The sequence below is a fragment of the Panthera tigris genome, chromosome C1 (genome assembly GCF_018350195.1).
Source record: "Panthera tigris isolate Pti1 chromosome C1, P.tigris_Pti1_mat1.1, whole genome shotgun sequence".
Classification (NCBI taxonomy): domain Eukaryota; kingdom Metazoa; phylum Chordata; class Mammalia; order Carnivora; family Felidae; genus Panthera; species Panthera tigris.
In genome coordinates, this window is record NC_056667.1 from 140969666 (window position 1) to 140985448 (window position 15783).

General features: G+C 37.8%; 1 protein-coding gene across 1 annotated transcript in view; it reads right to left on the reverse strand.

Moving 5' to 3' along the window:
- The window catches only part of NEB (nebulin), a 223438-nt gene that overhangs the window by 172968 nt on the left and 34687 nt on the right, over positions 1-15783 (reverse strand). Inside the window, exons 25-35 of the mRNA XM_042994438.1 lie at positions 15650-15763; positions 12797-12994; positions 11039-11146; positions 9463-9561; positions 8581-8685; positions 8385-8492; positions 6340-6651; positions 6034-6240; positions 3875-3979; positions 3069-3176; positions 954-1265 (exon numbers count right to left, since the gene is read on the reverse strand). Of these exons, the coding sequence (XP_042850372.1) occupies positions 954-1265; positions 3069-3176; positions 3875-3979; positions 6034-6240; positions 6340-6651; positions 8385-8492; positions 8581-8685; positions 9463-9561; positions 11039-11146; positions 12797-12994; positions 15650-15763 (1776 nt within the window). The remainder of the gene's footprint in view (positions 1-953; positions 1266-3068; positions 3177-3874; positions 3980-6033; positions 6241-6339; positions 6652-8384; positions 8493-8580; positions 8686-9462; positions 9562-11038; positions 11147-12796; positions 12995-15649; positions 15764-15783) is intronic.

The following is a 15783-nucleotide window of genomic DNA, read 5'->3' on the forward strand; positions in this document are numbered from 1 at the left end:
GTCTGTTGTTAGAGTGCATTATACAGTGCAGAGAGAATCTAGGCCACATATTTCCATGGGTAATACTAAAAAAAAAAAAGATTTCTCTTTCAACAATAAATTGGGCTTTCTTTTTGATTTCACTGAAAACCCCACCACTTTGAATTTCACCCATACTGCCCACCTAGGCTATTCCTGGTCTCAGCTGGGGAGAGACACCTTTATTAAGCAACTATAAATGAATACCATATCTTCCCTTACAGAGGATGATTCTTACAGAAATCTGGTTCCTGCAGAAGGAAATGCCCTGAATATTAAACACCCTCCCCATGCAGCTCTCCATGAATCATGCTGCAATCACAAAGCCTTCCTGGTTCATTTTAGATGACTCATTACATAGATTAACATGCATGAGAGTGTGATTTTTGGTTAAAAAAAGAAAAAAAAAACTTTTCTGGGTTCAGAAGAATAAAGAATATCAGCACTTAAGCAGCAACCATTTCCTCTTGTTGAGAATCAAGGTGGTTTATATACTTAGTGGAATAAGTTTTACCTTTGATCCATAATAAAGACAATGTCAATGACTTCAATAGGAACACAGAAAGCCAGGAAAAACATAGCTTGTCTACCATGCATTTGTTAGTCTTTCAATAATGATTGTTTATTATATATATATTTTTTCTTTTGAGACAGACAGAGAGAGAGAGAGAGAGAGAGAGAGAGAGAGAGAGAGAGAGAGAGAGAGAATCCCAAGCAGGCACCATGCCAAACTGGACCTGGGGCTCAATTTCATGACTATGGATCATGACCTGAGCCAAAATCAAGAGTTGGACACTTAGCTGACTGAGCCATCCAGGTGCCCTGAAAAATGCACTTTTCAAATATCACTGTATTGTGAAGTCAACTAAAATGGGAGGAAATGATTGTCCCTCAAGCACCAACATTTCTGGGTCTGTTATGTTATACATACTTACATCACTCTGAATTTGATTCACATTCCTGGTATGCTCAAGACTCATGGCATCGGGTAGGTATGTGTAATGATGTATCGGCTGTTTGTAGTTGACGTTGGTGACAACATCCTGGGCCATCTTTGCAGCAGTAATGCTAACCATGTCCCCAGGGGTATGGTAGCTGGTTTTGGTGTTCTCATAGTTCTTCTTGTATTCACGATCTGACTGCAACTTTGCCACGTTCATATAATGGACCAGCTTGGGATCATCCTGGAGGCTTCTAAAACCCACATGCTTCCCCTTTGCCTTCTCATAAGCTTCCTTGTATTTATACTGCAAAGGAAAATTTGGTTAGCAAAGTCCTAGGCATTGATAGGTATAGCAAGTATATTCATACACAAAGGCACTTAGAACATTGTGACTTCCTGGGAGATTATACAAGAAGTGCAAAACATACCCACCCACCCCCATTTGCCTCCAGAAAGTTCAGACTGAAAACATTTATATCCAATACTGCTGGGTTACAAGTGGGTAGCATGATAAATTCAAGCCCCGTTTCTTTCTTTGCTATAAATCCTACAAATGCATTTGCACGTAGAACTTTACGTAAAGCCGGTTGAATTTTCATGCTTGGTATAAACAAGACACATTCAAAATATAAGGCCAATACCTCTTGGTTTCCTAGGGATGTGAATTTTCCCAAGCCAATATATTATCACCATCATAGAATGTTATCATACATCACAGAATATTAGAAATTAAGAAAATCTTCCATTTGCTGTTCCCATTGGCCAAGTGATATGTATGTAACAGATGCAGAAGAAACTCTAAAGGATTCCATGTGCAAGTTCACACTCAGTTTTTCTTGGGGTGGGGGTAGAAAACATTATTTTGTTGTCTCAGGCTGACCAAATAAAATAAAAACCCTCTTCTTTCTAGGTGGCATCAATTTAGATGCTTGGGCAGGGAGCTGGGCCTTCCCCACCAATTTCTCAGCAGGTACTTTCCAAGCTCACTGCTGAAGCAGCTGCAGAGGAATTAAAGAGCTGCAGTAAGGGCAGGAATGGCTGTGAGCTTTCCCCATCAGTAAAGACCTAACTACAAAAGCTCTGCAGCCCATGGTATCTCACTGTTGGAACTGGCAATGGGATGTAGATTGAGTCGTACTGTATATAACAGGTCAAAACCTCAATTTTTAGGTAAGCGAATGCAAATCCACCTAAACTCTGCAGATACCCTGCTCTTGTCACATATGCACTGATTTATAAATAAGAGTTTAGCAGGCAATCGGATTATCAAGACATTTCATTTCTAGGCATGTTAGACAAACCTCTGTGCAAGCTCTAAAAAAAAATAAAAATAAAAAATAAAAAAGATAATGTCGTACTTTAGACTTTCACTTTGTCCTTAAACTAGAAATTTATTTCATAACAGTGTACAAATCTTTGAAGAACACATTTTCAGTGGCATCCCTACAAGGAAAGTTGTAGAATTCTTACACCGCTAGCTCCCAAGTGGTCTGTACACATGGGTGGTTTCTTTCTCCTCTTTTCCTAAACCGCGATTGTAAGCCTCCAAAATAGTATGTGACAGTGAAGTCTACAGGGCATGCTTGCTTGTTGAAATTTTTGAGTTTCAATGACGGGAAGAAATGTAAGTGTATGCTTTTCCTATTACAGACGAAATGGGCATCAATTTACATAAGCCAAAATTATATTCTAGAAAAATGGGCCTTTTAACCATTTGGTTTATAAGATCTTTACATTTTATATAACATCTTTGCAATCTTCTTAATACAATTATAATGCAGGCAGTCATCTGAATTTAATGTGTTAGTGCCAGTTAGGGTGTTCACACTGAAAATAAATGTGGGCTGTCAGGGTAATGTGTCAGTAAAGGTAATTTGGGCTATGAATCGGGGAGAAAGTGGCTTTCAGATTTATGACAGCTCTACCAAGTGGGGTCAACTGAAAAGAATCACAGAATGTTGAAAAAGTGACAGGTTTTCAAAACAATATTTTGTGGAGAATTTGAATGTCATTAATTCAACATACTGTTTTATCATTTAGACAAGCACACATTTAATTACCGTTTAAAAAGGCAATCACCCACATTTCACCTAAAATTTTTACTTACATCGCTGGCAATGTTTCTGGATGCTTTGGCTGCAGTGATGGGAATAGCGTCACCCAGCACATTGTTGCCCTTGGCTATTAAATCATGCCAGTCCCGTTTATAACAGACCTGGGATATAAAAGGAAAAAGGATGTCAGCATGCTGTGTATTAATCAGCCAAAGTGATTCCTCAGTTGCTGGGATTGTTTTATTCTTTTCCAGCTATACAGTAAAGGAATCTCCTAACGCATGTTCTGTTTTAGGAAGTCACGTTAGCAAAATATCACACTTTGTGTAGCATGAAATTATAGGACTCTGTACCAATTACTCACCCAAACCTGGTTTGGCTACATACTGAAGCAGAATACTGAGAAACTGGAGTGGATCTAGAATAAAGATTCTGGAAACCCTGGTATGTGAGGACCAACTGCAGAAAATGAAGTTGTCTAGTCTTATGAAAGGAAGGTCAAGGGAAGACCAAGTGGTTAGCTTTAGAAACTTCAGTATTATTGTAATAAAAGGATTTCATTTATTCCTATGTTTCTGCAGGAAAATAACTTTCTCTATTTGCAAAACTAGGAAAAATAAGCCGAAGTTTTAGAGGAACAGATGTTGGGCTCCATGTAAGGGAAAATGGTATATCCTTTTGAGTTTTCTTGCCCTGGAAAAGGCTGACTCAAGAGGCGAGAGCCATCATCAGGAGATAGGCTTCATACGGGGTGTGTAGGAAACTGACCTAAATAGTTAGCAAGGCCCCATTCTACTCTAAAATTCTATTATTTTACCATCATGTCTGGATTTCACACACTATCAAAAACCCTACTTACATCACTTATATTGTAAGCGTTGCACTTGGCCTGGAGAAACTGAGGAAGATCAGGACTCATAGTGTATTTATGCTTCACATCTTCTCCTTTAGCTTTGTATAAGATCTGCAACACACAATCACAAAAATAAAATGCATTAAAGATAGCACAAAAACGGAAAAGGCTTTAATTGCACACTTAGCACAGTCCACCACGATTCCTATTGTTAAAAATCATGAAAGGTATTTTCCTATTTTTAAAAAACTCAAACATTTTGTCTTTAGAAAGATCCCAAAGCTCTGTGTATTAAAATAGAGAGAAAAATAGAAAACAGGCATCTTTGACTGAGATGAATAGAAAATAAGTTCAAATGTGAAACCCTATTATGAATAAACAGGATTCACCCAAGCCAGAAACGTTCAGCGTTTGCTAGTGGCATTAAAATTTCTTAAGGTCTTAGAAAATGGCAGTTAGAATGAGTCTTTCACTTCTGCTAAAAACTTTCCAATTATAATTGCAGCAGTAAAACCACATGGTAATTTCTTCAGTATATGAAGGCGCTTATACATAAACCCAGTGTACTCAAAAGGTTTACCATTTCATATTTACCGTACTTTATCCTTTTACAGATGTCTGAAAGACATCTAAGTGCATGGTATAGAACTTGTATCCTCTTCTTGGTAATAGAAAAGAAATTGCTTAATTTCTAAAACTAAAACCCAACTGAAATCACAAGTAGATTACCAATCCCGACTGTCATTAATCCTATAAATCCCTAGGCACGTCTATGTACAACATCACATATAAACCGGTATGCATTTATCATAAATAAAGTCTAAAGTGGCTGATATCTATTTGAACCTTCAAATACTAAATAATTCATTCCAGAAATCCAAGAGCTATCTTTACTTCCTCACTGCCTGTAGAAACCATAGCTAAGCTTTCACAGCATTCACAGAATCTCATCAGTTCTACCTTCCACACATCTCCTTTCCCATTGCTACTGCTTTAGTTGAAGCCCAAATGAGCCTTCTGTTAGATTTCTGTCAGAGCTTTTAATCCACCCCCTTACCTCCAATCTCTCCCCTCAACAATGCAATCTCAGCACTTGTCAGAGCTATCTTTTAGAACACAAGTCTGATAATGCAACTCCAAGGATTAAGATCTTCAATACTTCCCATTACCCACCCCACAATGTCCAGAGTATAAATTAGGACACAAGACCCTCAATGATGAAATAACAATCCCAAACCCTTCATTGTCCTTCCACTCATTACCTCTTGACGGTCCTTCTGTTTTTTTCTTTTGCCAAGAATGCACCCTTCCCTTATTTGCCAGGGAAGCCTTGGCAGGCAGTTACCTCTTCCCTTATATTTATTTGGCACATACCTCTCCTGTAGCATTCACCTCTCAGTAGGACAATGATCTGGTTTCGTCCATGCCATTTTATACTCCTATCTTATATCTTTGTCATATCCTGTATCTCACTAATCTTTGTCTATGTCATCTTTATACCCTCAACATATAATACAGTGCCTGGCACAGGGAAGGTATTCAAAAACATTCATTCAATAAATTAATAAATTAATGCTTTTTATATCCCTTTAATTCTTCTATCTAACTTTCCTTTGGATCTCACTTTAGCCAGATCATATACATTGTTCACGGACAGGCAGACAAACAATATACTAATCTCTAAGACCTAAGGTTTTGAAAGTCTCTATAATATTTATATATGATGAATTCTGAGACGCAAAATCATATACCCATATGAGTTACTTCCCTGTGTTAGTATTTTACATATGAAAAGCAAAGATAAGCAACTTAATATAGAATTGAATATGATATATTTGCCAAAGTGTCTGGGACTTAAGCTTAAGTTTTGTGTGTATGTGCACACAGGCACACATGTGCAGTACTACAGAACTTGTTCATCATGACAAATTTATCCAATAGCAGTATTTCAAAGGAAGTTAAAAAGGAGGTTTTAAAAAGGAAAGAAAATAGCAAGATAGAAGAAAATGAAAATATTAGTGCCCAAACTAAAAATAATTTTAATTTTTATTTTTAAATTAAATACAAGGAAAATTATTGGCTCAGAAGAATAAAAAACATGAGCGGCTGTTTATTTTGTTAAAGCCTCCCTCCGTTCTTTGCCCCCTTTCTTTCATTGTACTTACATCACTGATTTGTTTTGTGTTCTGTTTTGCCTGGACCATAACTGGGGAGTCCACAATGCTCGTAAATTTGAGGGTGTCTGGATGTTGTCTGTACTTCTTTTCGTTCAGGGCATCACCCGCCTTCTTAACTTTTTCTACATCCAGACTGCCAATAGGTATCCAGCCTATGCCTTTCATCCAGGTGTTGTAGTCTTCCTTGTAGGCGTTCTACAGCAATGGGAAAGAAGAGGAGTAAGTGCCCTGAGTGGTAGGATCTCACACAGGTTCTGACCTCAGAGGGGGACTGTCTGGTGGAGTGTCACTTACATCGCTCTGTATGTGCATCATGTTTTTAGACAACTCCAGGTCCATGGCGTCAGGCAGGTAGGTGTAATGATGGAGAGAATGCTTGTAGTTGACATTGCTGGCAACGTCCTGAGCCTTCTTAGCTGCCACAACGTTGAACATATCATGGGGCGTGTTGTATTTCGTCTTTGTCTTCTCATAGTCTTTTTTATACTCCCGGTCTGACTGCATCTTGGCCACATTCATATAGTGAACCAGTTTAGGATCATCTTGGAGACTTTGGAAGCCAACCATTTTCCCTTTGGCTTTTTCATAATCTTTTTTGTACTGAACCTATTGGAAACAAAAGTGGGCATATTTTAAAATGTGGTTATGAAGATTTTACTGAACAATGAGACCATGATTTAAAGCAATGGAGCTCCCCAGAAATTACTTCAATAACCAAACAATTAGATATTCATTTGTATACAGTTTGAAATGTAGCCTGGTAAAATTAAAATGTTATATCGAGCCCATTTGATTGTCTATAGCTACTTCTGCCACCCAAGAGAGGTTGGGTTGGGGGTGTTAACCATAATTCACATCAGTGACGAGATAGAATTATAGTAGCAGTAGAATTTTAATGAGTCTTTGGATACCCAAAGAGAGACCCAGAACCAGTTGTATGAAAACACGAATCAGCTCTGAATAAGAAGGTGAGAAGAAGTGAACTTGCTCGGGGAGATCTGGGAAGAAGCATGGGAAACTGAGAAGCAGAGACGTGAAGGAAGGATTGTGTGTATGTGTCGGGGTGGGGAGTAGCTGGAGGAGTACCCACAGAGAAAGGGGGTGGGTAAGAAATTTTGGATGGCAGGGCTTTTAGGATACAGATATTTATTCAATTGTAACTTATTTACATTGGTGCAAAGTCAACTTCATTTCAAACAATCGGTGAGGTTGTGCTTGGGACTTAAGGGGAATCCAAAACGGGGGACTGTGTTCCATCTCTGGATCATGCAGACCAGAAAGAGAAGTGAATCTAGAGTAGGGGAGTCCAGGTGAGCCAGAGCAAAATCATCACGTGCAAGCCAGGAGCTGGAGTTATGAAAAGACAATAAACCTCAGAATATCTGCAGCAAGCTGAGGGGGAGGGTACTCCATCAGCTCTAGGTCAAATGATAGGGGCTTAAAGCATTAGAGACTGTTAAAAACTGAGAACAAACTGAGGGTTGATGGGGGGTGGGAGGGAGGGCAGGGTGGGAGGGAGGGCAGGGTGGGTGATGGGTATTGAGGAGGGCACCTTTTGGGATGAGCACTGGGTGTTGTATGGAAACCAATTTGACAGTAAATTTCATATATTAAAAAAAAAAAACTGAGAACAAACTGAGGGTTGATGGGGGGTGGGAGGGAGGGCAGGGTGGGTGATGGGTATTGAGGAGGGCACCTTTTGGGATGAGCACTGGGTGTTGTATGGAAACCAATTTGACAGTAAATTTCATATATTAAAAAATAAAAAAAATAAATAAATAAATTAAAAAAAAAATGATAGGGGCTTGAGTCAATTTGATTTAACTCTCAAAGAGGAAAGTAACTAGTCCACAGCTGGGTGAAAGTAAGATAAGGAAAAGAAACAAAGACTAACAAAATTCCTAACTTTCATGAGCCTAATGATTACTGTGAAACTTGGGGCCAATTCATCCATCTCTGGAAGCAATGAAGTCAAAAGAAGTAAGGCAAAGAGGGAATTCATATAAATTAAGCAAGTTTTGAGATAAAATCTTACTACTAGGAGGCTATAAGGATTTAAACAGTGAGTGACTTATTTCCACGAGAGAAATAACGTGAATCTGTGTAGCAATATGGATGAGACCTTTAACTTAGGGTGTTTGATGAGAACTGGCCAGTAAAGATTCTACAAATCCTAACCCCCAGGAAAACTCAAGTCTATTTAGGGAATTTCCCCTTCTCAATAGTTTTCAGAAGGGCTCACTTCCAATTAGGGACAACAGACATGGTGACTTGGGGATAACAAGTCCACCCTGCCCACACTTTCTAGTTACACACAGGTGACCACCGGCTCGACTTACATCACTCGCCGCCTGCCTGGCAGCTTTGGCAGCTTTGATGGGAATCGCGTCCGATCTCAGGTCATATCCCTTCTTGCTCAAATCTTTCAAGTCTGTTTTGTACATACTCTGAAAGAAAAAAAGTCATCTGAATACAACTCAGGCCACATTTAGAGAGGGCTTCACATGCAATCAGCAGCTGAGCTCATGTGCACACCTCACTGATATTGTAGGCATTAACTTTAGCCTGGATGAATTGGGGCAGGTCTGGTGGCAGACTGTATTTGTGAAGCACTTCTTCTCCTTTGGCTTTGTAGGCAACCTGAAAGAGGGAAAAAGTGCATAAACAAACAAAGTAGGGAAGAGGGGTTAAATGACACAGGAAAATAACTTCAGAGTGATCATGTTGCAGAGAGTTGCTTTTTATGAAAGACATTCCCTGTGTCACCTCCACATTCACCCGCAAAGATCTGTAGGCCTTCAAAGTCTCATATGCAATGTACAGGGTCCCCTATCTTGGTCCCTGTTCAGCCCTGGCAAAGGTCCTTAGGTATGCCTGAGGAACCTCTGGATTTTGTTAGGGGCACCTCATGGAACTTAGCCCAGGGAGGTGACCTGATAAAAATGTTAACCTGCAGACACTTTGGTCAGCACAGAAGAGGCTAACTGGGTAGGATACACAAACCATCTATATTATATCTGTGGGTTACTGATGGGACTTAGGGGTAGTTTATATGATGTCTGTCTTAGCTCTGACTTACAATGTGACTCCTCCATAAGATGTGTTGCCTATGTTCATTTTCCTGGTCTTTTCTAGAAATAGGTTTGTAGTGTTTTTTGTCGTCAAGAGAAGTCCCTCTTACCTTCTCCTTGGACGGCAATGTTAAATGGCTGAAAGGACAGTGAACCTAGTATACATAATACTCTAAAGATATGAATTAGGTATGCTTTATTAATGAAAGGCTGGGAGAATTACAGTTGCTCACAAAACTGAGTCTCTTCAGACTGCATAATAACTACAGGTAATCAGTATAGTAGGAATACAAATGTACTTGTATTAATTAATATTTATTAAAATACAGATAGGATTAATACTTACATCACTTCTCTGAGCCTGGTTGATTTTAGACTGTACTATAATCGGAGCATCTTCAATAGAGGTAAACTTGAGAGTGTCTGGATGTTGGCGGTATTTTTTCTGTTTGGTGAATTTAAAAAAGAAAAACAATAATTTTACTCTCACTGAAGGCTAATATATAAAAAATCCTTGAAATTTATTTTGGAGAGATGAGGATTTTTCCTGATTTTAAAATGTAAACAGATTCTTGGTTGGCTTGGGGGAAAAGATGAATACAATACAGAAGCCAGTGTTTTAAAAATTGGCTTAATTTTGGATTGTCTGGGGCAGTACAGCCCAATACAACTTTCAGGAACCAGACTTTGTTTCTTGCTTATGAAATGAAAAATGAAATGAAAGAGGGTATTCTCAGCTAAACAGAACCCAGAAACACCACAAAGTTTTCTAAAGGATTACCAGAAAAGCACACAAGGAAATCTGGATGGTCTTTGCCTGTCACTAACAGGTTCTCAAGTTCCTGTCACTCCAACCGAGGTAGAGAAGTAAAGAAGCTCTCTGGCTGAGGGAGGAGGAACAGAAGAATTAGGGTAACAGCGAGTGGTTCCTGTAGGAGAGGGAGGACTTTTGTTCTGCAGCCCCCGTGTGCTTAGTACACAGGTTGTCACTAAAGTGCTGAGGAGCCACAGGAAAGACGATGTTGGAAGGTATTCTCATCGGAAGCTGGCAACTGCTAGCTACATTCCTATATTCTTCTCCATCTAGTCTCCTGGTCGTCTTCCTTTGTGCATATTATACATCCCACTTCTGTGTACAAAGTAGCACCACCCAGCTTCAGACTTCTGAAAACTACCAACCTAGAACTTTTTTGAAAAAATCTGATAAAATGTTGCTCACCAAAAGCAAGCAAAAGCACAGAACAGAAACTTGAGTGGGAAGAAAACCCTCACTCAGCACCTCTATTCCTTCTTTATTTGGCTACCCTCCCTGATGATGGATTTGCCTGACAGCAATGGGAATGTTCCACTGTTAGACAACCAAACTGCAATATAGCTATACAAAGGAATACTACTCAGTAATACAGAAAATATTGCAGACCAATGCAAAAACATGGTGCTAAGTGCAAAAAAGTCTAATACAAAAGAAATTTCTAGAAAAGCAAAACTATAGAGAAAGAAGGCAAATCTATGGTTGCCTGGCGTTGAAGATGGAAGCAGGAATTTTTCAAGGAAACTTTGGTATACTACAAGCATTTTAAAATTCAATTATGGTGATGACTGTGCAACTATACGAACTTATTAAAACTTGTCAAGGTGTGCACTTCAAATAGGTGAATTTTATGGTACGCAAATCATACCTTGATAAAGTTGTTTAAAAATATTTTTATCATGAATGGTTAAATGATTTTGGTGACATAAAGGGGTATGCTTATCTACCTGGGTAATTCATGCATATGGTACGTTGTTTGTTTGGTTTTTTTAATCTCAGCAACAATTACTAGAGAATGAAGCAGTAAAGAAGGTGCTTGCGTGGTTTTGGGGGCTTTAACATAGCACGTTCCCAACTCTCTCTCTGTATGTAGCACATAGGACGGCTTTACCTCATTCAGGATGTCTGAAGCTCTCTTTGCCTTTTCCATTTCCAAGGACCCAAAAGGTACCCAGCCACAGCCTTTCATCCAGCTGTTGTAGTCGGCTTTGTATTCAACCTACAACACCAAGAGAAAGGTTACTGTTCTTTGCTCAGCATCATCCTTACTCATAAGACCCTTAACATTTTACCCAAAAGGATGTTTTTAGGATTTCTGAAAAGCTTCTTCCTCTGTACATTAAGGTTATTTAAAAAATTTCCTTCGTGAGAGATTTTAACAGCCCTTAGGTTATCACTGCTCTTCTAGCTGGCATATATTCCATTTGATCCTTATTTCCAACTGAAGGGAAGTTTATGGAACTCAAGTTCCAAACTGGACAAATGCTACCCTGCAAGCTGTATTTCAAGGAAGAAATAAAATTGTTATATTTAGATAATCAAATGTGAAATGTTTGCTCGCTAGAACTCTAAGTCAAATTAGGGCTGAAGGCCACATTGAAGATGGATAATTTCGCTCATTTTCTAATTAGATAAGATATGATAGTAGTTAATTTGCAATATGTGTTTGCACACATTGCCCTTCATATGTAATGATTAGTTTAGGAGTGTTTCTGCGCTGATTAACAATGCGCATTAAAATAGTCGCACTCATTAATTTGTTTATGGAAGGTCATTATCATTTGGAATTACTCCTATTTTGGGGACAGTTACTCAATGTTATTAAAATAATAGGCCACTCTTATTGTCTGGCTATAGGAGGTACCTAGAACTCACATTCTAGATACAAAATTCAAATTGCTGTTTAGTGTGGGCCTTTTTAATTGGAATTAAAAAAAAATCAAGAAACTATTTGTTTCCTGCCTTTGAGAGGCTTACAATCTACTTAGGAGAAAGAAACATAGCAAAATTAAAGAGCTAAATAAGATAATAATGCATAAAGTAAGATTGTTAGTAATGGGAATTTCAAATTGTACAGTTGCTGTAAAAAATAGTAGAGTGGTTCCTCAAAAAATTAAAAATAGAATTACCATGTGACCTAGCAACTCCATTTCTGAATGTACACTCAAAAGAATTGAGAGCAGTGTCTCAAATAAATATTTGTCATCTACATTCATAGAACCATTATTCGCAGTAGCCAAAAGTTGGAAGCAAACCAAATGTCCACTGGAAGATAAATGGATAAACAAAACTTGGTATATACATATAATGGAATATTATTCAGCCTCAAGAAGGAAGGAAATTCTGACACATGCTGCAACATGAATGAATGTTGAGGACATGACATTAAGTGAATTAAGCCAGTAACAAAAAGACAAATACCAAGTGACTCTGCATGTATGAGGTCTATAGAGTAGTCCAGCTCAAAGAAACAAAAAGTAGACAAGATAGCTACCTATATAAAAAAAATTGTTGATAATAATGGAGATCTTTGTGACAATGGTGATGATAACAGTGAATGTTTACTGAGACTTCACCAGGGCCTGACACTAAGCTAGGTATTTCGCATGAATTCAAATTCTCAAAACAATTCTTTTATTCTAGTTTTACAAGGAAGGGATATAGTGATGGGTTCATGCTAGAGTCACGTCTCTCTAACTCTGAAGGGCATGGTCTCATAGAACCACAAAGGTCATCTTCCCATTACATACTTGCTACATACAGAAGACAATGCAGACACTTCTGAGAATTGTCAAAAACATGACTCCACTTAAAGATCACTTCAGTTTCTACCTTAGAAAGAGGGAATAGAGAAAAACTGATTACTCACATCACTCTGTAGTGCATAAGCCTTCTTGGCAAGATCCACGTTGATGCTATCAGGCGGGTAGCTGTAATTGTGTAAGATGTGCTTATAGTCCACATCACTGGCAATTTCCTGAGATTTCTTAGCTTGAGTGACTTGGAGCATATCAAGAGGTGCAGTGTAGATAGTTTTTGACTTCTCATAGTCTTTACGATATTCATGCTGTGAATAGGAAATTTCCATTTATTACTGCAAATCTTGAATGGATTTCCAGAAAAGCACAGAAATCGCTCATAAACAACAAACACGAGTTAGAGAAACACATTCAAACATCTGAGTACTTATTTTTTCCTATAATTTGTTCATATGTTACACATTACTGAATGCTTTCTCCCCCCAAAAAAAATCATACATGGACAGATTTTCTCAAATCTCTCTTTAGCTCAAAGAGCAATGTCAGACATTAGGAGCCCACAGCTTCTGCTTCAACCAGGTATTACTTTATTTTAAAACAGGGGTTTTCAAGGACTTTTAACAAGAATTATTTTTACCAAAGCCATCTCAACTTTGAATTGTTTTCGAATAAGGAAGTATTTTTTAACTGATGAGAATTCTATGACAATCATTTCATACTTCTGATTATATAAAATAACTACTTCATGAATAGAGCTATACATTTGACTGCTTGGCTTTTCTAACATCATCTTTAAATGGTTACTGATTTTTCAACCTGACTATGCTTCTGACAGTAGATAAGCTCCACTGAGAATCCCAAATGTTTTTCATACCAAGCTTAATTTTGGTAACAATTTAAAAGAAGCTTCAGACTGCAGCAATAATAAGACCTCAGAGGAGAAAAGTTTGTGAAACTGAGCCATTAAAGTAACCTTGGCACTTATTACAGTGTTCTCATAAACCAAATGCCTTGACTGGGCCTCAGAAGGCACTTTCATTGGCTGGTTTTCTGGAATGTTAGGGTGCTAATTAGGTCAAAGCCCCAGCTTTATCATGTCCATTCACCAATTACCTTAAGAGAAAAATTCTGACCCAGTGCCACTAGGAAAATTCTAAACCCATTATATCTCCCCATAATCATATAAGCATTAAAGACAGTGACCTAGGCTAGTAAGTATAAATATGCCTTATAAGTCTTCTGTAGAAATTCCTTTTGCAAATGATCTGATCTTTTAGCTTTCTTAGGGAATACGATCTTCTTTCTAAATATTTTGTGGGCAGTTACTTTTACTGAATAAACTTATCACTTAATTATAAAACCTAGACTTTGGTTTATAAAAATAAAATATGGAAATTTTCTGACAGCATGCATGAACACTGAAAAACCAATAAAGCAATGTCACAACAGGATTAGTGTGGGGAAGTGTTTTTGACTAAATTGTTTTGACTCTTTTGTTCATGCTCATACCAGTTCACACATATCTGCGTCTATAAAATGCTGTCAAAAGGTCCAAATGGCTTTAAAAGATTCTCTTTAAAAGCTATGCACATTCTGTATCTGCAGCCTAGCATTTAGCCTAGATATTCTGTGAGAATGATTCATCATTGGCTATCTCTTTTGGTTGCCGATGTCAATTACCAAGTATTTTATGAACACTTACTTTGTGCTTAGTGTTCTAATGGGTTCTGTGATAAGATGAAGAACAAAAGATAAAGATACATGTGCTGTTAACAGGCAGCTATAAACTTTTGAGTTGAGAAGGGATAAGGATCTAGTGAAAAGCGCAGTATTATGTATGTGAGCACTGTATACTGACATAATTCAGTGTGAAGTTATTAGAGAAAATTACTGAATATGATGTTTTAAAGTGTTATACGACTATACAGCAAATGCGAAATGAATTAAAGAAGGTATATATAGATCATTATATGAACACACGGTTGAAAGTAAATGATACAAACATCCTTCTATTTAATTATGAAAAATAATATTTGCAAGCTATTTTGAAATTCTTACTCTAAAGGAATTCTCTAAACATTTTTTAAGCAGTATACACTGCAATTTGTAATAGATATTTTCTTCTCTGCAGTAAGAATTTTAATCAAAAGATGAGACTTGGACATAGGGAAGCCTTAGGGAATTCATAAATTCTCTGAAATTCAGACAGAAGGCATGAAGAAAAAGTTCATCTATCTAGAAGAATGATCCAAGACTTCTATCAGATTCTCAAGGTGGTCTAGAATCAATGGAGTATTTTTCTTGAACCTATGCCAATACTAATGACTAAAGTTAACAAAGAACAATAGTAAGATTTTTATCTGTGATACATGATTTTCTTCCAATATATAGACAGTTTTAAAACCATCATTTTAAAGGTATTTTTAGGAGAAAATATGAAAATATCTACTGATGTCTTCCAAAAAGTTTTGAGAATTAAAATCAATATTCTATTAAATATTAAAGCATATATTTTTCACAGTGTAATGGATATCAAGTATAAATCAGTAATTTCCCTCCTTAAATTGAGAGGTACAAGAATCTGGGAAATAATTCTACTTCCAAAATTTCTCCTCAGCAATTTGTTGTGAACATGACAGAACCCATGGATATGGAATCTTTTTAATATTTTTAAAATGTTTATTTATTTTTGAGAGAGCATGAGCAGGGGAGGGGCAGAGAGAGAGAGAGAGAGGTAGACACAGAATCGAAAGCAGGCTCCAGGCTCTGAGCTGTCAGCACAGAGCCCAATGTAGGGCTTGAACCTACGAACCACGAATCATGACCCAAGCCTAAGTTGGATGCTCAACTGACTGAGCCACCCAGGTGCCCCTGGATATGGAATCCTTTTACATGCTACCACCCTTGGGCATGTTAACAGGGATGTTGTCTTGAAAACAAGACAGATTCACAAAGACACTCACATCACTCTGGTTTTTGGCCGTCTTCAAAGAGTGCAGCATCTTGGGATCGTCATGAATGCTGAGGGCTCCGATCATTTTCCCTTTGTTTTTCTCATAGTCTTTCTTGTACATCACCTGTAAAGACATCACACATG